Below are 24,795 nucleotides of genomic sequence, written 5' to 3' on the forward strand. Positions count from 1 at the left end.
TAAAGATGAAAAACACTTATTACATAAAATTACAAGTCAAATAAACAAATTATATATATGGAAAATTAAATACATACCTCACGACAAGAAATCAATCTCAACCATTTAACGCTTAAGCTTATTTTTCTAAGTCTCATACTCTCAAAATTTATTCCGTGAGTGTTCATGCATTGTTTTCTTTTTAGTTGGCAGCATCGGAACATTGTATTGTGTAATCGGATTCGGATATATGCATGTTTTCTAGTTTTTGATCATTAATATTCATCAAGTCAAGTTTTTAATCTTCTGTGGATAATTCTGTTGGCGGCCACGGCTTTAGTTGTCAATAATATACGCATAAAGTATTGAGTTATACTATTATATTATTTAAATAACTTTTTATAATTCGTTTTTTATTGCTTTAATAACCATGTTTATATTTGTCTTTAGTTTTTTTTATTGTGTAATTATTATATTGTACAATTACAAATTTTTCTAAATTATGAAAAACTTAACAATGTGGAGTCCTTAAAAACAAGGCACGTGTAAAGAAAAAGTAACCCGTGCACAGAACATGGCCAATTTAAAGAAGCTTTATCAAAAGGGATGCAATTAAAAAAATGTCTCTTTGATTAATTTGTAGAGATTGCACTGTTTAGACAATAAGTAATAATTTTATATTCCAGCAACAATTACTGCACTTTACTCAACAATTCTCTCTTTAAACGAAACTTCTAAATTAATTCAAGGGATAAACAATGAGGGTAAACAATATACTATTTTAAAATATTCAAGTAAATATACATTTAACACGTGTTTGGTTGTAAGATAACACATGTTCTTATGCATGCAAATAGAGAAGAATGTACTGTCGATGAACTGTGAAGAGAACAATGAATCTTGGAGAATTGAAGAGAACGGAAGTTTGAACCATGTAAAGAAAAAAACAAATTAAATTTTATCTGATTAAACTAAAAATAAATTCACTTTTAAATTATTATTTTTTCATGCTAACTACAGTGATGAGAAGAAAAAAGTAGAGTTGTTTATGAGTTTTAAGATTAAAGTCTATTTGTTATTATTTTAGACCACGAAAGCTAATAATATTCTGCAACTTACATAAAACACGCAAATCCTTTTTATTTCTTTTGTTTGGTAGACTTGGTGCAATTACAAAAAGAAAACAAACAAAAGATTTCTTCAATATTTGAAATATCGCAAGATACACTATTATGGTCATGATGTTTTTCTAAGTATAGAGGCATGTTGTAGGTTCTTAACTTGATTGATATATATGTATACGTCAATTTTTTTTATAAACAAAATTGATTAAGTAGAGTAAAAAATTTATTTTCACTAGAATAAAAGAGCCTCACAAATCAATGGGATAAATAGACACGCAACATGGTCGATTCAATACACTAATAAGAAAAGAAAAAAAAAAAAACAAGACCTGTCTTGGCCTTAAACCAAGTTTATAATTTAGTCTTTATTAAATTCAAAACACCATTGGAATAACAAACAAATCAAACCCTTAAACACAATTTTATTATGCATTCTTCACGTAGCTAGTAGCTTTTACACTTCATTAAAGAGTGCGTGGAATCTCAAATGTAAGAAGAATAAAATTGTAAAAATAATAATCTTATACCTTCTTTAAAACAGACACTTTCAGAAACTATTGTTTTTTAGAGGTCGAAAACTAAAATTATCGAGTGAATGTTTGTAAACAATTTCATTTTATATATAGATCTTCAAATATTCACGGTTCCTATAAATTTGAGGGAATAATGATACATATGCATATATCCATGCTTATATACACCCAATATCTAATATTATATATTTTCCACCATTTCTATTTTATTACTAAGATTTTTTATTTTTAGTACATCCACAATTTTTGTTATGCTACTAATCCATACTCTGTTTGTAGGTTTCTTTCTGTTGATCTTATTTTCTTTCGGTGTAACTGTACAAGGGTAGTAAAACGTTTTTATAAAAATGCAAAAAAAAAAAAAAACTTCATAATTACTTCTGTGTCTTCCTTCACTTTGTTTCTACTCCTTTCACCTATATTTTTTTGTTTTTACTCCTTTTGTGGTTTTTTCCAGCAAATATTAATTTTTAGTTGTTCATTTTATTAGCAGAAAAAAATTAAACTCACGTTCTTTTCTTCCTTCTCCTCTAGCCTATGTTTGACTTCGCTTCTAATTACTTGCAGATTTACAATCCATTATATTTATAAGGACGCTATTTTTTTTTATTAAACTTGTTATATAATAATATTGTTCAAAGAGAGTTTTTTTTAAGTGATGAAAAAGTATTAAATTTTTAATCTAATAAATATCTATATAAACCGTTTAAAATAGAATGCTTATTGATTATGTAACTGATTACAATTACGACAAAAAGAATAAAGACGTGTAGAATTATGCACACATTATACTTGAATGTGTATTCTTCCCTTTTAATTTTATTTTATATAAAAAAATCTATTATTAATCGATTATTTCAAAAACATAAAATAAGTGAATGCATGGATATAAATTGTGATATAAGCTAATAATAAAAGAGATATATGATATATATATATATATATATGCGCCTCTCCATTTAAATAAATATTAGAGTTTTCATTAATCATTCAAATACTGAATTACATTTCGTAAAGGAACCATTTGTTTTTCAAAAAAAATCTTTGGTTGAACTTGTTTAGAGTGGAGAAGGTGGAAAGAAGCAAACTAATGGGCCATGGGGTTTAAATATAGGATCCCTGCATTATTAACTGATGGCATTGACATTGTGTACAGAGCTCACATGCATGCCGACATGGTTTCTTTCCTCTCATTTCAGACATGAATAAATAAATATAGTATATTTAATAATGATATTTACGCGTCAAATTTTTTAACAAATTACACGTAAAAATAAGATAAAATATTAAAATAACATGATAAAAACAAAACAAAACAAAACTATTATAGAAAATGTATTATTAAATAACATTATATTTAATTATAACAATTTAAGCTCCATTAACGTTCACATGCTAAACCAACGACCTATCCTTACCCTAGAGTCCTAGCTTGCCCTCCCTCAAAGGCTAAAAGTAAAACGACCTCCATTAAATATATTTGTGTAATGCTAAATCCTCCTACAAATTCTCTTATTATCTTTTGTGGTAAGTATTAAATAAAAAATAAAAATATTTATTGTCTTAAAATTATAAAATATATTTAAAACCTAGGTAATAGGAGAATTTGTTAAGAGGACATAATAGGAGGATAAAGAATTATTATTTTTTTCTCACAAAAATTTCTATACCTTTTTCCATGTCGGTTGATCCTAATCAGAAGGTGTGGCCAATGACAAAATTAAAATTAACTACCAACTCGTGCTTTTTATTTCACACGTGTATAGATATATTATTCATCACAAAAAGATTAACTGGGTGCTTGCTTTCTGACACAAATGAAGGTAATATTACACAGTATATTTCCACCATAGTATATATATATATATATATATATATATGTTACATGTTTTGTATTTAATATATAGTAACTATGAAGTGTTGGAGCTTGAGTGTTTCACTGCACTTCACACACACACACACGAAGATGAAGAGAGAGAGAGTTTGTTACAACTGAATAACAGAAAAATCAATCAGTGTGCGCCCATTTATTCATTACTTATATACTCAATACATGTGTCACTCATGTATGAGTCTGCAATAGGGAAAGTCAAAAATACAATTGGAGACAATGCAAACTAGCTTATACACCTTTATTTAACACACCCCCTTAAGCTAGTCTCTAATATAAAGCAAATAACAACAAAACTTCAGCTAAACAAATTCATTACAGTCAACAACATTCAGAATGTTCCTCAGCTTCTTAAAAGTTTCTCTCTTCACTGCCTTGGTGAAGATATCTGCTACCTGCATATCAGTTCTGCAATAGCTCAGCTTCAATCTCCCTTTGGTGACTTGATCTCTCAAGAAATGATAACGAGTCTCTATGTGTTTGGATCTGCCATGTGCTACTGGATGTTTGGCCAAGCTAATTGCAGATTTGTTGTCCACAAATAGCTCCACAACACTTTCCTTTTTTATCATTAGTTCCTGCATCAAATTATCCAACCAAATGGCCTGACAAGCTCCCATTGAAGCTGCAATATACTCAGCTTCACATGAGGACAATGCCACAACAGATTCCTTCTTTGAACTCCAGGAAATGGGACCTGATCCAAGTAGAAATACAGAGCCAGCAGTGCTCTTTCTATCAGTTTTATCACCACCCCAATCTGCATCAATGAAACCATAGAGACCTTTCTCATTTTCTCTGCATTTACTAGGTAGAAGAATTCCATATGCCATAGTGTCTTTGACATATCTTAGAATTCGTTTTGCAGCAGCAAGGTGAGATGTTCTAGGTCTGTCCATAACTCTGCTAATCATACCTACACTGAAAGCAATATCAGGTCTGGTGTTGCAGAGATATCTCAGTGCCCCAACCACCTGTCTAAACTCAGTAGCATCAACTTCTGGCTCATCAACATTTTTATCAAGCCATAATCCTGCTTCTGCTGGTGTTGCAGCACCATTACAGTGTTGCATATTGAATCTCTTCAGTACATCAGAAGCATACTTTTTCTGTGACAGTAGCACACCATCACTAGTATTTTGAAATTCAATTCCTAGAAAGTAGGATATCTCTCCTAGGTCTGTCATTTCAAAAGTACTCATCATTTTCCTTTTAAATTCAGTTACCTTAGTTTCATTGTTTCCAGTAACCAACAAATCATCAACATAGAGGCATAGTATTACTATATCACCACCCCCTGACTTCACATACACTCCATGCTCAGAAATACATCTCACATACCCCATGTTGATTAAACTCTTATCTATCTTTTTGTTCCAAGCTCGTGGAGCTTGTTTCAAGCCATACAAGGCTTTTCTCAATTTCAGTACCTTTTTCTCACTTCCTTGTTTCACAAAACCTGCTGGTTGCTCAACATAAACTTCCTCTTCCAATTCTCCATTTAAGAAGGCAGATTTTACATCAAGTTGATGTACTTTCCACCTCTGCATACTAGCATGAGCTACCACAACTCTCACAGTTTCAATCCTTGCAACAGGTGCAAAAACTTCCTCATAATCAACACCATGTCTTTGGAGGAATCCTCTAGCTACTAACCGTGCTTTGTACTTCACCACTTCACCTTTAGGATTAACTTTCACTTTATACACCCATTTCACACCTATTGCTTTCTTTCCTTTTGGTAATTCAACCAATTCCCAAGTCAAGTTCTTCTCTATGGATCTGAGTTCCTCTTTCATAGCTTCTAGCCACTTAGAGTTTTTCATTGCTTCCTGCAAAGTTACTGGTTCTATTTCAGCAAGTAGTGCAAAGTGCACTAAATCACCTTCATCATCAATTGCACCATCAGGCATTATCTCATAGTCATTTAACCTTGCAGGAACCTGCCTTTGTCTCAATGATCTTCTTGGCATCTCAGGACTACCACCTTCATCATCATTATCTTCAACTGGCCCTGTTTCACCCTCAATGTCTGACTCAGTTTCACCAGCAGGCACATCAAACAGATTTTGTTCTACACCAGTAGAACTCTCTCCCTTTTCACTCCACTTCCACGCTTTTCCCTCATCAAATACTATGTCTCTACTTATCACAATTTTGTTGTTCACAGGATTCACTAGTTTGTAACCACCAGTTGAATGATAACCCACCATAATCATCACTTCTCCTTTATCATCCAGCTTTGTTCTGAGTTGATCAGGCACATGCCTATAACAAACAGACCCAAATACTCTAAAATGTGATACATTTGGTTTAACACCTGTCCAAGCTTCCTCAGGGGTAATATTCTCCATTTTCTTTGTTGGACTTCTATTTATAATATATGCAGCAGTGTTAACAGCCTCTCCCCACCACATCTTAGGCATGTTCTTACTTTTTAACATGCTTCTCACCATATTAAGCAATGTCCTATTCTTCCTCTCAGCAACTCCATTATGTTGAGGAGTATATGGAGGTGTAACCTCATGTGTTATTCCTTCATTCTCACAATATTCATCAAACTCAGTGCTAACATACTCCCCACCACCATCAGTCCTCAGAATCTCTATATTCTGTCCACTCTGTTTTTCAACTAGTACTTTGAATTTTTTGAATACTCCTAACACCTCATTCTTCCTCTTAATCAAATAAATCCAAAGTTTCCTGGTGAAGTCATCAATAAATGTAACAAAATACTTGTTACCTGCAGGAGTTTCATGTTGTATTGGGCCACACACATCTGAGAAAATCACCTGCAGCTTTCTTTTTGATCTACTTGGCACATTTGGATTGAAGGCACCTCTTGACATCTTACTTTCCATGCATTCTGCACATACATCCTTTGGAACATGGATATGAGGCAGACCTTTCACTATTGCTTTGCTCTGCATCCTGTTCAGATCACCAAAATTCAAGTGCCCATATCTGAAATGCCATAACCATTCTTCTTTGTCAACTGCTGTAGCTAAACACTGCTGCAACAACATACCCAACTCAATCTTGAATATTCTGTTATTAGAAAGAATTCCCTTCATCAACAGATTATGTTCAGTATCATACACCTTCATGGCCTTGTCTTCAAGCACCATTCTGTATCCCTTCTCTAGTAACTGTCCAATACTCAACAAGTTACTTTTCATTCCTGGCACATAAAGAACACCAGTAATGTAGCACAGTGAACCATCTTTTTTCCTTATCATCACCTTCCCCACACCTTCCACCTTCATGGTTTTATCATCAGCAAATCTTACTCTACTCTTGATTGTGAAATCAAGTTCAACAAACCACTCCCTCCTTCCTGTCATATGAGTTGAACAACCTGTGTCCAGAACCCAGTACTCACCATTCTCACCTTCCTTCTTAATTGACACCATTTGCACTGTTTCATCACTGCTCTTCTTTTCTTCAATGGCCATTAACAGAGTTTCCTCTGTCTCCTCCTCTTCTTCAGCCATTTTAGCATCATTTCCATTGACATTGCTGTAGCACTCATCAGCAAAATGTCCATATCTCCCACAGTTATAACACTGTATATAACTCTTATCAAATTTTCTCCCTCTTCCTCTAAAACCTCTACCTCCTCTTCCTCTATAATTTTCAGTATGATTATTTCCTTGTTCATTATTGCTACTGTAGTAGCAATTGATTCACTCTCCTCCATCCCTAGCAATTCATATTGTCTTCGTAGGGTTTGAAGTCGCACCTTCTTCAATTTCTGATCATCGGCGTAGGAATTCGCAAGAATATCCCACGCTTTTTTACTCGTCTCCGATCTCGCAATTTTCTCAAAAATTGCAGGATTCACACACTGATGGAGGATGCAGAGACCTTTCCAATCCTTCTTCTTCGATTCTCTGTAAACTGTTTGTTGCGCAGCGTTTGCGTTCTCCGGCAACGGAATTAATCCGTTCTGCACTAGATCCCACACATCCTGATAGCCGAGGATCGCCTTCATCTTCCTACTCCACTGATCGTAATTTCTTCCGTCGAGGATCGGAAAAATCGCCGTAAAATGGCTGTTCGTCGCCATTGTTGCTCACACACTGATTCTGTTAGAATTGAGATTTCACTCACTTTTCTCACACTGGATTCACTCTCAAAGCTTCAACAACTTGCTCTGGATACCATATGTTGGAGCTTGAGTGCTTCACTGCACTTCACACACACACACGAAGATGAAGAGAGAGAGTTTGTTACAACTGAATAACAGAAAAATCAATCAGTGTGCGCCCATTTATTCATTACTTATATACTCAATACATGTGTCACTCATGTATGAGTCTGCAATAGGGAAAGTCAAAAATACAATTGGAGACAATGCAAACTAGCTTATACACCTTTATTTAACATGAAGAACATCAGCACTGCCCGGCCGCTTGCCAATATCTTAGTTCACGTCTCAACATGCATGAGTGCTTGACAATTATTTAATGAAATTTAGTTTCATCAGAATATAAGTTGCAGAAGAAACTTCAATGAAGTTCGTCATTAATGATAGATGTAGTTGTTTGAAACATCCAGCAGTGCACAGCAGTGCATGTGCTCGATTAGTTTTTTAATGTTGCTGTTAACATCAGACCTTAAAATCAATTCTAACTTCTAAGCATATTTAAATCTAGAAAGTTTGTATTGACATGGAAAATATTTATTACAATTTTATTTTTCCTATATAAAAAATATTTATTTCTTAATTAAAATTTTCTACTTTTAACTACATAATTTCAATCTCGAAGACTGTTTTTAACAGATTTATCATTTTAATTATATAATTTGTCGTTTTTTCAACTAACATGAACAACTGGTGCAAATGTGCAATATAGCATGCACCTTAATTATGTATGTTGTTCCATGGCCAGCAGGTGAGCTTTCTCCTGAATCCTTAAATAGATTTAGTCAATAAATTAAATTATTGTTTTATTGCATTTAAATTAAAGTGTCACATATATGTCTACACTGATATTGTTGTATCATGCTTGAATAGATGTGTTATTTTTTTTAGAAGGCTACATTGCTTGTAGTTTAAGAACGTATATGTTAGATAAATTAATTTATTTGGATTGGCATGCATGAAATTCAATTACTTGAAGATATTTTAATCACATATTAATAGTTGAATTGAATAAAAATAATAATTAAAATTGAGGTGCGGAAAATATAGTTTGGGATTTGATTATGATTATTATCTTTTATTGTCTATTAGTTTGGACTGAATAAGTTTTCTTAGGAAGAAAAAAATTGGATTGAGAAGTTTTGGAATAAAGGGAAAACTAAACTAAAGGCAATAAAATTTATACATAGAACTTATGATTTGCTTACTACAACAAATTAAGTCTTTGACGTTGGTCATAAATTGATATAAGACCAAAGCTACGCTAAATATATACCATTTGAGTGTTGGCCATGTGTTGATTTTTGAGGTTGACACAGAATGCTGAATTCCTAGGCAAATATATCCCAATTGGACTTGCCAAGAAGTGTTTAGATCACAGTGTGAAAGAAAAAGAGGTGAATTGATGAAGACCCAAACTTTAAATATTTCCATTCGGTGAGGTGAATTGGAGGAGAAGAAAAGGTATGTTTATCAATATTGATGGTGTGTCTGTGGAGGATCCCATCCGCATTAAAGAAGAGGCATCAAGGGGGGGGGGGTGTCCTAGACCAAAATGGGGGAGTGAATTTTTTATGAAGGACACTGTCGTGTCGATGTCTATGTTTGAAGAGGTGGTGTGAGAGTATGATAGATTTAAAATCCCGAGTACAAATACACTAAATTTCCAGTTGATCAAGTCCTTATTAAGGCAACATTCTTTTTTGGGAGGAAGATATCTTTTGCATAGTATTTTGGTGGTCAATGAAGGAAGGAGGAAAAAAAGATGTTTTATTTTAAAAGTGAATTATGAAAAAGTCTATGATTCCACTTCTTGAAATTTCTTGTTCTACATGATGAAATGATTGAGATATGATGATAAATGGATCTCATGGATCAATAGGTGTCTATCTTCTATTACTACTTTGGCGTTGGTTACTAGAAGCTCTTCTTTTGAGTTTGTGGTATCTGAGTTAAGGCTAAGAGATCTTTTGACTCCTTTTCTCTTAAGGAAAAGGTCCTAGACCAGAATTGAGGGGGGCGGGGGATTTTTCCAAATTATCTATGGCAGACAATGTCATGTTGATGTCTAATATCAGACTAGAAATCTCTATATGAATTATAACCTAATTTTCCTACTTGTTTACTACCTCTGAGATATTAGCTAACTTGAGCATCAATTTGTCTTTTGTAAATATCCTCATCATTTTGCTAGGAGGAGACGTAGGAGAAACAATCTTAAAAGAATGTTCTGCCAAATCTAATAAGAACGAGTATGTGAAATCAAAATTCCCAATAAATGAATCACAATAGAAATGAAATCAATTTATTTTCGTTCTATATAATTATCTTCTACGGAAAAAGAATATAATTAAAGATCACTCTTCTATATTTTTTTTTCTATTGAAACTGTAACTTATGTAAAAGTAAAGAATTTATTGCATGCATGCTGATAATTAACAAAGTGAAAACATAGAGTATTAAATAAAAGTAAATTATTTTTAATATTAAAAATATAAATAACTTTTTCTAAGCAAAATGATTAGTATGTTAAATTCCCTTTAATGAATCACTTTGTGACCAAAACCCTGACTAGTAGAGACGTTCACAAATTAAATATATATGCTCAATCCGAATGGCAATAACCCAATACGACAATGCCCCATTGGCACGTGGAGTTTGAAAAGCAAATAAGAAAGGAACCCTAGTGATTTTATTTACTACGAGTGGCCAACTGAATCAGCATCAGCATAATTAACACCTTATAAATCTTCCAAAATTGACGTGAGCTTCACATGGATACACGTGAAAGAGACAGAATAATGGTAGTTAGTTAAAGCTACGTACTTTGTCCACATGCGATTGTGAATTGTATCCATTAGGTTTTGGTACTCACTTGTTGTGTGGCCTCGCTCTGGACACATCACATATGACCCTAAAATCACAAGTCATTTCTTTGGCAGGGACACTCCTGCCAGTTTCTAATATGTTCATACATAACTTTCAAAACCTGTTGACTGGCCAAGTAAATGCTTTTCATTGTCTAACTAAAAGACAGGACTTAATTTGGTTATATGTTTTTTAAATTGGTTATATGTAACATTATCTTCAATTAAATTTAAGTTTTATATTACTAATAAGTACTAAAACGTCTAGCTCAATTAATTCATCAGGATGCATAAATTATTACAAATATTTTAATATTTGCTACAAATAAAAAAATTTATTATTAATAAGTACTTTAAAGATTATATTTTTCTAAATTTTGGTATATACTATTAAAGTAAAGTTATATTTTTTTTTTATTGAAAACAGTATCACAAACACTTACAACATCTAAATTTTATCCTTAGATGTAGAGATAATTGTTACACGCCTCATCAAGATTTTTTTTATTATTTAATACCTTATCAAATTTATCATCATTAATTCATTAAAATCTTTACTCATTCAATTAAGATTAATTTGGTCACGGATTAAATAATATTTGAAAGACAATTTTTTTAAATGAATAATACAGTGATGATTAAAATCTTTGAAAGACTAATAGGACAACATATATAAATTTGGAAGATAGAACTGAGCTGTTGCTTTTCTAAATATAAATATATTATTGTATCTTTTTTTTTTTTTTGCAGAAAAAGAGATAAAAACAAAGAATAGGCTTTCTGTTAGAAATGTTTGATTACGAAATTCAAATATTTGATACACTATTCACATTTTATCTTTCTCACGCCATTTTTTTTATCATTACCCTTTGTAAAATGTAAGTTTGTTTGATATATTAGTCATTTCTCATGCTTAATTTTAAGTTTTGCTTGTCATTACGATTCTAAAAATTGGACAAAACCATTCGGTTTAACTAGAAAACCAGCGAACTGGGAAGGTGACTGATCTAATATAACCTTATAGTTAGAGCTTTTGAAAACCAATAAAAAATTACTAATTTTTTCATTTTCAAAGTACAAAAATAGCATTTTAAAAATATATATACTTCTTTGTAGACAGCATAAAGATATTTTATTTAGAAAATACAATTTTACGAAGAGATAAAATTTTATATATTAAAATTAAATAAACCTCAATTTTATATTACAAATAAATTAAATAATAAAAAATAAATTTAAATATGTTTTTAGTCCCTCAAAATTAGCTCACTTTTGATTTTGATCCTTCAAATTAATTTTTTTTCAGTACGTTCTCAATTTCAGATTTTAGTTCCTCTTGATTAATTTTAAGCAGTTTGGATGCATGATTTAGGGTGAGTTTTTATCACATGAGAGACTAAAAGGAGTATAGTTCAAAAGCTAATAAAAATAAATTTAAATTTAGGAGAACAAAAACAAAATATAATCTAAATTTAAGAGGTCAAAAAAATATTTAAATCTTAAAAATAAAAGCAATATAAAAAAACCTTAAAAATAAAACTTTGTTAATTCGGGCACTCTCATTTTCCACATCGTGTCTTCGACCATGGATAAGATCCACATATGGGCCAAATGGATCCCTATACTTTAAAAGATGGAATCAATTAGGAGACGTCACCACTTATATTTCAATGCATTCTCATCCATTGAGCTCTATCCAAATAGGCCAAACCAAAATGATTTATTATTGTCTTGTTATGATGTTGATTGGATCGGAGCAATGTGTTAGTTTTAAGCAAATCCGTAAACATTGTTAATTAATTGTAGAAAAAAATAAAGAAGCTTTCCTATTCACTGATGTAACCAATGGTCGCAGCAACTTTGGCAGGCTATGACACATTTAAGAAACCATTAGCATATTCAGCAATATATAACGGGATTAGAAGGTAAATTAAGTGGCTAACGCCAAATTCATAGGTATTTGTCTAATTAAATTGATCTGGGGAGACAAATTTGTTGATTAGTTGGTAGAAAGCTCCTTGTTAGCATCCACGTGCTTTGATATTTGGACAATTCATGACATGGGCTTTGCGAAAGAACAGAATGTTTAGCCCTTGAGCAACAAAGATTACGACGAAACAAGGAATTTTTTTAACATATTCTGGATTGAATTATTTGTTTGTATATTGGTAATAGTGGTGTGGTTGAGTCACGAGTGTGATATGGAAGTTGGATTCATTAGGGAAAATGTTAGATAGTTCAATTTGGAAATAAAAAATAATTTAACGAGAAAAGAGAGATGAGTCCATCTTATTTTGTGAACGAACAGGTTAGCGTCATGCACCCAAGTTTCTTTACAAAAATATCCAAGCAACTTTGCTCCATAGGACATTTTAGTAAATCTTATAAGTTAACTGAGGAGCTTAAAAGTTATAAGTGAAATTTTAACGCTAGTAATTAAATACAGCACCAACAAACACTATTCACAGCAAATTTAGAGTACCAACTATTTTCTTTCATAATTATTTAATGGGTGACAAATCTACAAAATAGAATCTACAATGAACTAATAAAATTCACTTCTTTGATGCGATTAGTGTGTGTGTGCAGCATCTCAGTTTATCTAATTAAGCTAGGTTATATATATATATATATATACACACACACAATTAAGATCATTGTTTTATCAATTACCAACTGATTCTTAAGGCTAATCTCTCTGTTTCGTTATAAGTACTGTATAAGAGAAAATGATTATTAGTTTAATTTTTTAATGTAATATTAATTATTTTTTTATTTATATCTTTTATAATATTAATGGTGTACAACAAAATCTATAAATAATTTAATAATGATATAAGGTTAATTTTATAAAATTATTATTTTTTTATATGTTTATTATTATTTTTATCTATGTAAAACAACCTATGGAGGGAGTATTATGGATCCACCATTTTAATTTGTTTTGTACTATTCTTTTAATCGACAACAAGCTCTTTTGCATAATTAACAAAATAGTAATTTGAAAATAAATGCAGTACAAATACAAATGCTTAAAAAGAAAAAAAGATAGAATATGTTTATAACTCACAACTCTTGAAGAACATATTACATAGGTTTGATTATCGTTGAAATATGGAAGAAGAGTTTAGCTTGTCATAGAAGTTATGAAAATACAAAATAAAGAAAAGAGAAGAGAAGAGTGACAACAGTTTCTAAAAAGAATTTCTAAATCTTTTTTATGTGTAGCATTTAGAAATTAATTGTGTCTAAAATCTAATAAAAATAAAAGAGTTCTAATTAATAAGGACCCAAGCCAATGAGAAAGTGTCCCTGCTAATTACCAAGGAAAAAAACAATTAAGTTACTTAAGTATTTCATTGAGCATATCATATTACTCGATGTAAAACTTAGACACCTCACAATACCAAAGTTATTGTCATGGCAACGGCACTTTAGACACTTTTCTTGGTCTTTCTAATCATCCCTTCCATAGGTAACATTTTAATAGACACGACAACCAATCCTGATACCAATTAATTAGCACCTGAGTACTTGAAAAATCTTCTATTAAAGGCTAGTTATCAAGAGAGAAGAACTAAGCCACTTAAATACTATACCAAGCATTCAGTTGTCCTCAATAAGGCCCAAAATATAATAAAACCTAAAACTCAAATATCTCAATTAGTACTTTGGCATTTCATAATATTTTGTTTGGTAGAAGAGAATTTTTCTTTTTTTAAAAGGAGGGGAAAGATGGAAATAAGTTAGTTGGTTTGGTATATAAAGAAGATTAGGGGGAAACATTTTTTAAAAGTGTGGGACTCACTTTTATTATTTCTTACCTAATTTCACTCAACCATCTTTTTATATTTCATTATCTCTTCTCTATTTCTCTTCAACCAAATACATTTCATTTCAACTCTATTTTTCACTTTTTGCCACTTATCTATTTTATTTTCATCCACTATATTTCTGTTCTCTATACCAAACGAAGCATAAGTGATATGTTCTCTTCACACAAAAATGTAATGGTATCATCCTAATTAACCTCCATCTCATGCAAGAGTTAAAAATTGTCTTCTAACATTAAAATAATAAAATAAACTAAAAAATATGTATAATATACTAAGAAATGTTATTTTATAAACTATATATTATTGGTATGAAGTATTCATCATCAAAAATAATGACTAATCTTCGTTAAGAATTATGAGACATATTAAAGGTGAATATTCATCTTCTAACATAATTAGGTCAGGATTCAAATTTTGGACTCTTTGATATGAGTTATTACTATTTATGTTAACTAATTTTGGCATAGTTTACTAAAAAATATGCCTAAATGCAATATAAATAAATTGAAAAGGAAGGAGAAATTAAATGATGGTTAAATGTATATGCATCATTAATTAATTTGATTTTGTATTTATTTTAATTACAAATTAAAATTAAAAATATAATTCTCATATATACTAAATGCCATAATTTTAATGGAATAACTACATACTCATTGGTGACAAAAGAAAATGTTTTCAGTATCTAAAAGGGGAAATAAGTTCTCACAATAATTATTAAAATTAGTATTACATACAAGATTTTACGTTTCAAGTTACATATATAATGATTGTTTTTAAAACAACAGTCAGTAAAATTTTGTTTTTATATTTAAAAAAGGGAGATGGTGTCTCAATGAGGAAAGTTAAGTTTCTAATCTCAAAAACAAATTATATTTATAGCGATCGTCTCAAGAAAATAAGTAAAACCTCCAACATGCGATCTCTCACATTCCTTTCTTTTCTTACTCTATTAAACCAGTCTCTTGGACCAAATAAAGTCTAAAAATGATTATTTTATAATCTTTAATGATAAATTAATATTTTTGATAAGTATACGTGTCAAAGGATATCTCTCAACTAACTTAAAGTCTAATTTTTTTTATAAAAAAACTCAAAGTCTAATCTTTTTTTTCTAAAACAGGAGATCATCGAAGTGGTTAAAAAAGCTAAGCTTTAAATCTCAAAAATAATTTAAAATAAATTATAATTAATGCGACAAATTTATCTATAACAGGCTCACAAGATCCAAGTTCATACGCAAAAATCTTTCAATTCTTACTGGCAACACCTTAAACACAATGGTATATAAACACTTATAAAAAGTTATTCTAAAGAATGTGGAATTTTATCTTTTTAAAATACAATAATACGTCATGTCTTCATTGAAAAGAAAAGAAAACAAAAGTGTTTTACCAACGAATTTATGAACTACGACGTTTAGTCACTAAAGGTATATAAAGTACACTTTCTCTGCAACACAATTGTTATATAATATCCGCATGGAAATTTGTCGACGACATGAAAAAACACCCCTGCTCTATGTCTGCATGAGTACTCATTCACAATTTGACAATTAAATACTAAATATATTTATAGATAGCTATGAATGTTTATTAAATTATTACTAAAATGATAAAAATAATCTGATAACAAAATTAAATAGACTTCTATTGATAAATAGTTGGCAATATTAAATTTCCAGTTTAAATAGTTATAGGTGTTTAAATATAGCTTGATGATCAGCCTTTCAAAAAAAAAAAAAAGATTGATTCCTTTAAATTAATATAAAACAGAGATTTGATTATTGACTACGAATAAAGCAAACACTTATATATATAAAAAGACATTATCTTTTAAGTGTTGTTCTACTTTTTCTATGGAAGATTAGTTTTATGATTTTTGACTACTAAGATATTCTATTTTTAGAATGAAAAATATATATATGCATGTTACAATGAATTCTACTCCCACGTACCCTATTAATTTACTAAACATGTGTAGAAAACAAAAATTCCTGCCATAAACATTTGTTACGTTTTATTTTATTTGAGAGTCAAGAATTAATTAACGAGCATGCATAACTTTCCTATATGACTATTCCACACTCAAGAAAACTCAATCGTGTGCTTCATAATTAGAACAATTATAATCCCAGATTTTCTAAGCCACAGCAGCCTCAAAAGATTGACAGGTAAAAGTTACTATATATTTTTGTCCGCCCTAACCCATAATGCTTTCCCTTCTCGAAATGCACCCAAGTTCAATAACCCTTTATGTTATACATCAATGTTGCTCAAGTTCTTCGTGAAAGCTATAAACACATATTGATCTTCACTTTGTGAAGGAAAAAGTGCAAAATGGCACCATAACCTTGCTCACGCAGAAATAGATATTACATATTCATATTCTTATTCTAATGATATTGGTTGAAAATTAAAGCAAAATTAGAAGTATCCCATGCACTACATAGACATTTTAAGACTTAAATAAAATCAAAATAAAAATAGAAAATTACTTAAGAAAGATATTTAAAATTATAAATATATAAGCATATTACTAATGAATTTAGGCTGAATTAATCTTAAAAATAATTTATATTAAAAGGGAATGAATTCTTAAAATTATAAAGAAGATATGAATAATTAATTTAAAATAATATAAGTTAATAACATGTATCACCTTTTGAAAAGACTAAATTAAGAAATTAAAATGCTCTTAAAAGTATATATTTTAAATTAATTTTATTGAAGAGTGAATATGTCTGGAGGGTAGAGAGAGAGAGAGAGCAAAGAGAAAGGTCGACGTGCCTTTTTCCACCTCCATATATAACATGCACGCAGTCGTTGTCATCATATTGATTTACACTCGATACGCATCCAACCCTTAAATTATACATCATAGTGGCTCAAGTTCTAGCTTATCCCAAGATTGAAGAATTAATTCAATGTCAAAATAATTGAGGAAGCTTCCTTGTAATTTCTCATATACTTGATGCTAGACTAACGCATTAAATTATAATGGATATCACCATGCTCTGCGAAGTTAGGGTACATAATTGCTTTTCATGAAAAGACTTGAATTATAATTTATATTACAACAGAGATCATCATATATACACAGAAAATAAAATTAATATAAATATTTTTTTTTTTAGTTTAAACTTGACTCTATTTAAGTAGAAAACAATTCATTTAGCACGTGAAGTCGATTTAATTTAAAATTATAACTATTTTTCATACTTCTATTTATTTATTTTATAAAAAATAAAATTAATATGAAATAAATTAAAAAATTAACTATTAAGAACTTAATAATATAAAATATATTATTTAATATATATATATATATATATATATATATATATATATATTTATAAATTTAAGAATAAGACATGATAATTTGATTCTAGGTATTAAACTTTTGTAATAATATCTTTTAACAATTTATGGAAAAATACGATATTAATCTATCTTAAACTATTTGATATTATCTTTATAATATATATGTATATTAGTTTCACATTATTTCAATATTCATTTGTATGTTATCTATTAATGAATATTTATATTTTAAATAACATTAACTATTAAAATGAAGTAGTACAATGAAGTGTTTTTTTGTTTTTGATTTACATGAAGTTTTAAAAGCTTATTTTATCATTTATAAGTACTTTTAACTCAACCCTGGATTCTATATAAAATTATTAAAAGGTGTAAGTATAAAAGTTTGACACACATTTTTTTCACTTTATATATCTTTTATATAAAATGAATATGTCATCAAACTTTAAACGAACGGCTGTGTGTGCACATATTTAATATATTCCCATTTGATTTTAAAAGAATATTTAGTTATAAGATTTATCTTTGAAAATATTTTAATAAATTCAAGTTATAATTCGTCACAAAAATTTTATTCAAAAAAATAAGTATACGTATAAGTTATAATTTTAATTAAAATATTTTTGAAAATATCGTTTGCTATAACTCCTTTTGAATTTTTAATATCTATAAATATTTTTTTTATCTAATTAAACTCTTTTAAATTTGTAAGTTTTTTTTTTTTACTTAAGACTCTAGTTTGTCAAGAAAAAAACCGGAATTTAGTCATGAAATATGTAAAATTTGATCAACAATTATTTCCATTAAAAAGTAAACTAAAATAATATTCAAATGATTGAACTTTAACTTCAAATTAACCACTTGTGCTCAATCAATTGGTTTAAATTTATAAGTTTTGAAGTTAGACTTAGTGATATTTGCACACAAGATTAAATCAATTTTGAGAGCATGATGTTTTTCAATACACATAATCATGAAATTAAACCTATAATAAAAATAATTATTAAGTGGTCTTAGATCATGCATGAATCAAATGGTAATTTGAGATTATATAGTAACTTTTTCCTAACCACATGCTTGAAAGACAACTCAACCATATCACATCATATAGAACATCACATCTCATAAAATAGACAATTTAATTCAAAATATAAATTGAAATTGTAATTCAAAGATAATTCTTATAATTTATAAGATCAATGCAAAGTACATAACAAATTTCTAATTCACATAAATCTTTTAATATATGATCATTCAATTAATTATTGCATAATACAATAGTTCAATTTAATTTAAATTAAATTATTTTTTTATCAAAAAATATTAATTTATTAAAAATGTCAGATAGAGAATTTGAAATCATGACTTTCCTCCTCTTCCTTCTCTCTTTATCCTTCCCTAACACCATTGAATCCACGTTATATCTCCATTTAAGTTCAATTAGTTTTCAATATTGGAACCAAAATTATCCAATTCAATAAAAATAAATTGGATAATTAGATTGGTTAATGAAGAACGCCCTCATAAGCCCCCTAGAAAACGAAGGAGGGAAAAATTCAATTATTATCGGACTCGCTTAATAATTTTCCATGATCAGATATATGATATACATGAAGGAAGCTTCGTCGTGATTTCTCACGATACAATGCCCCCTCAAAGATGTTTTATCATGCGGAACAATCAAACTAAAACAAGAAAGCATTGTCAGCAAAGTAACCCAACTTGTGTGAGTACTAGAAAAACAACTTTATGATGTAAAGTTTGTCGATCGGGTGTGTAACTGGTGTTTTTCTTAATAAAAATTTCTCTGAAAATTCCTTTATTAAAACTTTGGTATTGGGATTTCCTTCACATTTGTCATTTACGTCTTTTACTCAAATTCCACTTCCTAAATGTTTGATTAAACTCATTTATTTTAATAAATAAATCAGCTCAAGGTTGATTTCGAAATTGATATAGTCCGATACGTTTGATATTTGCTCTAATAGAGTTCTAAAATACTCCTACGGCAATCCTCCTTTCTAGCTGGGCAAGCTAATGATATAAGTGATTAAGGTACCTAAAAGACACTTCAACATTTAAGGGTGTGTTCAATTAGATTGCCGTTTAAGGGGCTTCAAACAAACAATATTCCCACTTTCTCATTCGATTAGAAGGAACATTGGTTGTCATTGGCTAAACGTTGGTTTCACATTGAGGGAAATGCTTTTACAAACACGCAATAAAAACATGTATGTTTTGCCAAACGTTGGTGAGGCCAAACGAAGTTTGCCAATAGATCAAGAACATTCTTTTTATGTTTTTTTTTTTTTTTTTTTTTTTGCATTGGTCCGTTGGATTTGTCTCAAAATTCATGTGACAACAATTTAGACTGAAAATCAAATATGCAATAAGTTTGTGAGAATTACCATAGAGTTATAGTAAATGTCATGAATATGAAGCTAAAATTACTACAGTAACTTATTTAGGATACTATAATGTGTTGAGTCGAGTTGGATTGTGTAGGGCTCTGGACCATAGTTTAAAATCATAGTAAAAAATATGTATTGCTTAGGAGTATTACGTTATGTGTTTACTCTTAACCTAGGTGCAATTTCCTATTCTAGACATTTTCAATTAATCAAGCCTTGCAACTTAGTCATCAGTTTTAGATTTTGTCCTTTTATATTTGTCTATCTTTCTCTTTTTATCATTTATCTTATCTTTAGGAAAAAGATTAATCAGAGGGATGTTATGGGCCAAGCCCATCATATCTATAAATTGGAGAACATTAAGGTATAGGGGAGGCATTCAGATTAGTAATCCTAGCAGGGATAGAGCAGTGGCTCTATTGAAAAAGGAGAAACTATTTGGAGAAGAGATTGAGATTATCTACTACTTTAGTTAATAAAGTTGTTCTTTTCCTTCTTTTCAATTTTTGGATTCCTAACAAATTGGTGCTTTTGTTGAGTCAAACTCAAGAAAGAAGCAGTGTATGAGCTCGATAATGACATCATAAAGGCTAGACATTGTTGGGTCTCGAATCAAATTTGTTGAGTCCGCTCTCAAAAATCAAGAGACTTTGCTTCGATCTCATGAGACGATACTTAGTGAACATACGACTTAGGAGAATGGTCATTCAACTAAGTTTAATTCTAATTATTAGTGAACATATGCCTTAGTAGCCTTCGCTCTGGGATAAGGGAGGGATCCAAGGGAAACAATAACAAGAGAGGGTCATGATAACAACAACGAAGGAGTTCCAAAGCACACAATAGAGAAAATGAAGAACTTAGACTTGCAACGAAGAGGGTCATGGTGAAGACTAGTGCGATGGGCGTCTAGAGTTGAGACCTATTTTGTTTTCCAGGCATCTCCTCCATGAAATGTAAATTCAATTTGCTCAAATATGAAGGGAAGGTGCCACTTGGCATTGGTTCAAAGTCCACAAGGAATAAAATTCAAGTCTCTTTTTTTTGTCATGGGTCAGAGATCATGAATGTCTCTAAACTTACTAGATCAGAGACTAATCCCATTTACGATGTGTGATTGTCACTGACCTAAAAAAATTTCACACAAAGAGAATTGAACACAAGTTCTCTCACTAAATAAATCGTTCCCCTACATGTGAACGCAATAAGACCTTATAGTATTGCGTCAAACTTATGGGTTATCATATTCAAGTCTAAATAGGAAAAGAATTAAAAGAGTTTTATTCGATGGATATGAAGAACAATATAAGCGGAATCCTTTCTTCCAACTCAAGGTTCTTTTACAAACAAGCACTGTGGATGAATATGTGAAGGATTTTGAAATGCTAGTAGCAGGTTGCACTGTTAACATAGGATCAATATACATAAGATCAATATATATGTTTCTTTTTAGGGGGCTTGGAACCAATCAGTAGGTACAAAATGATTTCACTGGCCTTACCTATGGAAAAAAAAAAAAGCTCAACCAAACCGAAGGCACTAGAAAGGGTTCTAGATGTAGGAGCATGGGAATGAGTTGAAGCTTTTAAATGATGACAAATTCAGGACAGAGATCGAGCCCAAACGAAAGCTTATATTCAAGAAATTGATGACAATTGTTTGTTGTTTCAGATATAAGGAGGAAAGAATGAGCATAGAGGTCAAGGATAAGATAAAAGAAGTATCAATGTGAAAAGGGTCATTTAACGGGACAAGATGTATCTCTTATCAAGAGCTTATGGAGAGACAGAGAAAGAAACTTCAACAATATGTTTCAAATATGGATAGAATTATAGCCCAACTCACCATGTTAGGCAAACATCTCAAGTCACTTATTGTTGAAGGAGAAGAATTTGAGATAAATAGATATTTTGTCTTATCAATGGAAGGAAGTGGAAGAACATAAAAAGGGATGAAGAAGCTACTCAAAATTTCGACAGTGTTACAAGCCAAATTTCATTCTTCTACCTTGAGAACAAGGTAATTAGGAGACTTACTATCAAATAAGAATAATTTAATTATTTTTATTTATCCTAGAAAAATTAGAAAAGTTAGCTATCTTTTATTTATCTTTATCTGAAAAATTAGGAATAATTAGTTGTACTGTTATTTAGAAAGAAAAAAAAAGATTAATTAGAGGGATGTCATAGATTATACCCATTATATCTATGAATAAGAGAGGTCACTAAGGTATAGAGGAAACACTGAAATTAGTAATTTTTTAGGGGGATAGAGCAATGGCTCTGTTGTAAAAGGAGAATGTGAGAGAAACCCTTTTCCTTCTTTTCACTTTCTGGATTCCTAAATTTTGGATCATCGTAAACTTGCATGTTGTTTCAGCCGATGGAAAGTAACCTCAAGAACTTGGGCGTTGATGGCATACCCATCAAATCTTGAAATCAAATACCCGTTCTATTGTAACGAAAACGATAGGTTGATCATAATACAGTAGTTCTTAGACAACGTGAAGGTTTATTTTGTTGTAATCACTCCAGATTACACGACAAAAACAGGACAGAGAAGCCTAAAAGTATAAATAAAACATGGTTATTTTTATGTTTCAAAAATTTGGACTATTACCTCATTACCTTGAACGAACATACAAGCAAAAGCATTTTAAAAAAATTCAACTACGGGGTTAAAATCACTTCCTGATTATAAATTTATAACAAAAAATCTTCTGATTTATAAAATCATTTCAGTAAGAATTTTGAAGAGATGTAGCCATCGCTAAGACTACTAAATACGAAAGCAGGAAAGTTGCATAGGAGCTGCCCTAAAACCACTCGAAGGAGCATTACAAATAAACTTCACTTGTTTGGTGAGTGTTAGATTAAAGCACTAAAGTGTGAAGCTAAGTATTTTTAGCTGAAGAGAATGGATGTCAGGAAAGCATGGAACGTGAAAACAAAAACACTTAACCACCCAAACAAATGAAAAGAAAGAACCTAAAACTGAGCTTCTTTAACAAGAGGGCCTAGAGATACAACTACAGGGATCTTAGTAAAAAGTGCTCTAGATGCATACGGTTCCAAGTTAATGATAGATAATAAAAAGGTTTTGATTCTAGTTTTCCTTGCAATGGCCTGGTACAGGGTGATACTTCTGATATTTCAGGTTAGGACTCATTTTATTTGGCAGTTTTGCATTGGATGAGTTACTTTCTAATGACATTCAAAACACATACCACTAAGGTAAGGTACTGTTTCACAGTTTAAGATAGGGAGCAAATACAAGCTTCATATTTTGAAATTAATTTAACAAGGCACATTTAACTGCGCAGAACAAACAAGGTAACCACAGTAAAAGAAGGAAAGGAAGCAGACACACCAAGAACTATCAGAAAAATATCTACCATACTGAAGAAACAAAGATACATTTACCATAACATGCACTCTAATTTAATTTAAAAGTAAGCATCTAACATAGCCACATGAACCCAATTGCAGTAAAGAGAAATGCAAAATTAGGTGTAATCCCTAATGTCTTGGATAAGCTTGTAGACTCAAGTCTTACAAATTTAACAAAATTAACATATCATCATAACCAAAACAAAAGAAGGCATTACTGAAACTCTCCAATCACAAACAAAAAAAGATGGCAATCCACTCAGTCTCCCTTCTTCCTAAAGGAGCATCCCTCGGTTAGCCTTGCCCGGCCACCGGTTGGTTGACACAAGACAGTCTGGCAGTTTCCGCATACAACAACAGTCTGAGAGTGGCTAAAGACAGTGGTTCTGCAGTCATATTCATACCACTCAAGTATTAAAACAAATCCACAATCAAATTCATAACACTCGAGCTATTTTATGTACACAATCAAAATCAATAATAGGAAGGGAAAAAAGACGATCCAACTTACATGTTGAAGCAACCCTGGCACTTAACATCCTTCAAAAGAGGAATAAAACATGCAAACAAAACCAATTAGGCAAAAAATTAAAAATCCAAATGGGAGACAAATACCCTTAAAAGAAAAATAAAATAAAAAATAAAAAAGGGATGATCGAATTTCTAATGAAAATACCATGAAGAAAGAGTTTGGTGACTGAACAAGACGCTTGAGCTTGTGTTTCCTCTTCTCAAGCTCAACCGGAGGATTTAGCAAATCAATATCATTTTGAAGAACCTATCAAACCCAGAAGCACAAAAACTTGACAGTTATTCATCAAACGTAACCACTTTCATATAAGCGAAACGCAGCAACAAAATTAAAATAATAAAAAAATTGCACCATCGCCACAGAAATCAAAATACAACTCGAAAAAATCGCATCATCGTCAGAGAGAAAAACAAAAGGTTCCGACCTTTCTTTCCTAGGCGAAACGCAGCAACAAAATATAACGTAAAAAGAAATTGCAACAGCTTTCTTCTGTCTTAATAGTTAATAATGAGTTTCTCTAATAAAATGAAACATAGGGAAATAGAAGATGGAAACATGGGCAAAAACATGTTCAGATCTGAAACGATGAAAGAGGGGACTCACCATGTTGAGCGAAGAAATTGGGGGAGCTAAAAACCCTAGAGAAGGAAGACAGTGAGTTGCGGCGGGAGAAGGAGAGAATAAGGTTTCGATTCAGCAGCGTCAAATGCTTATATATATAAAAATGGGGTGTGCCCATAAAAATGGCTGTCAGGCCCGGCCC

General features: G+C 30.7%; 2 protein-coding genes across 2 annotated transcripts; both read right to left on the reverse strand.

Moving 5' to 3' along the window:
- Positions 1 to 6,981: 6,981 nt before the first annotated feature.
- LOC114391084 lies at positions 6,982 to 7,596 on the reverse strand. The gene has a single exon (XM_028352073.1). It carries the CDS (start codon positions 7,594 to 7,596, stop codon positions 6,982 to 6,984), a length of 615 nt encoding a protein of 204 aa, XP_028207874.1.
- Positions 7,597 to 23,510: 15,914 nt separating this feature from the next.
- LOC114390694 (40S ribosomal protein S27-2-like) lies at positions 23,511 to 24,795 on the reverse strand. Its single transcript, XM_028351534.1, has 4 exons — positions 24,636 to 24,795; positions 24,177 to 24,278; positions 24,012 to 24,040; positions 23,511 to 23,886 (listed from the first exon to the last, which is right to left on the reverse strand). Exons 1-4 carry the CDS (start codon positions 24,636 to 24,638, stop codon positions 23,760 to 23,762), a joined length of 261 nt encoding a protein of 86 aa, XP_028207335.1. The 5' UTR covers positions 24,639 to 24,795; the 3' UTR covers positions 23,511 to 23,759.

The sequence above is a fragment of the Glycine soja genome, chromosome 16 (assembly GCF_004193775.1).
Source record: "Glycine soja cultivar W05 chromosome 16, ASM419377v2, whole genome shotgun sequence".
NCBI classification, from domain to species: Eukaryota; Viridiplantae; Streptophyta; class Magnoliopsida; order Fabales; family Fabaceae; genus Glycine; species Glycine soja.

What these genes read in the sequence shown, in the direction of transcription:
- LOC114391084 (XM_028352073.1), bottom strand. Translation starts at nt 7,596, where the DNA reads ATGGCGACGAACAGCCATTTTACGGCGATTTTTCCGATCCTCGACGGA.
- LOC114390694 (XM_028351534.1), bottom strand. An exon ending in CACCAAACTCTTTCTTCATG is followed by an intron (nt 24,041 to 24,176) that starts GTATTTTCATTA and finishes CCTCTTTTGAAG; the next exon opens with GATGTTAAGTGCCAGGGTTG. An exon ending in TGCCAGGGTTGCTTCAACAT is followed by an intron (nt 23,887 to 24,011) that starts GTAAGTTGGATC and finishes ATATGACTGCAG; the next exon opens with AACCACTGTCTTTAGCCACT.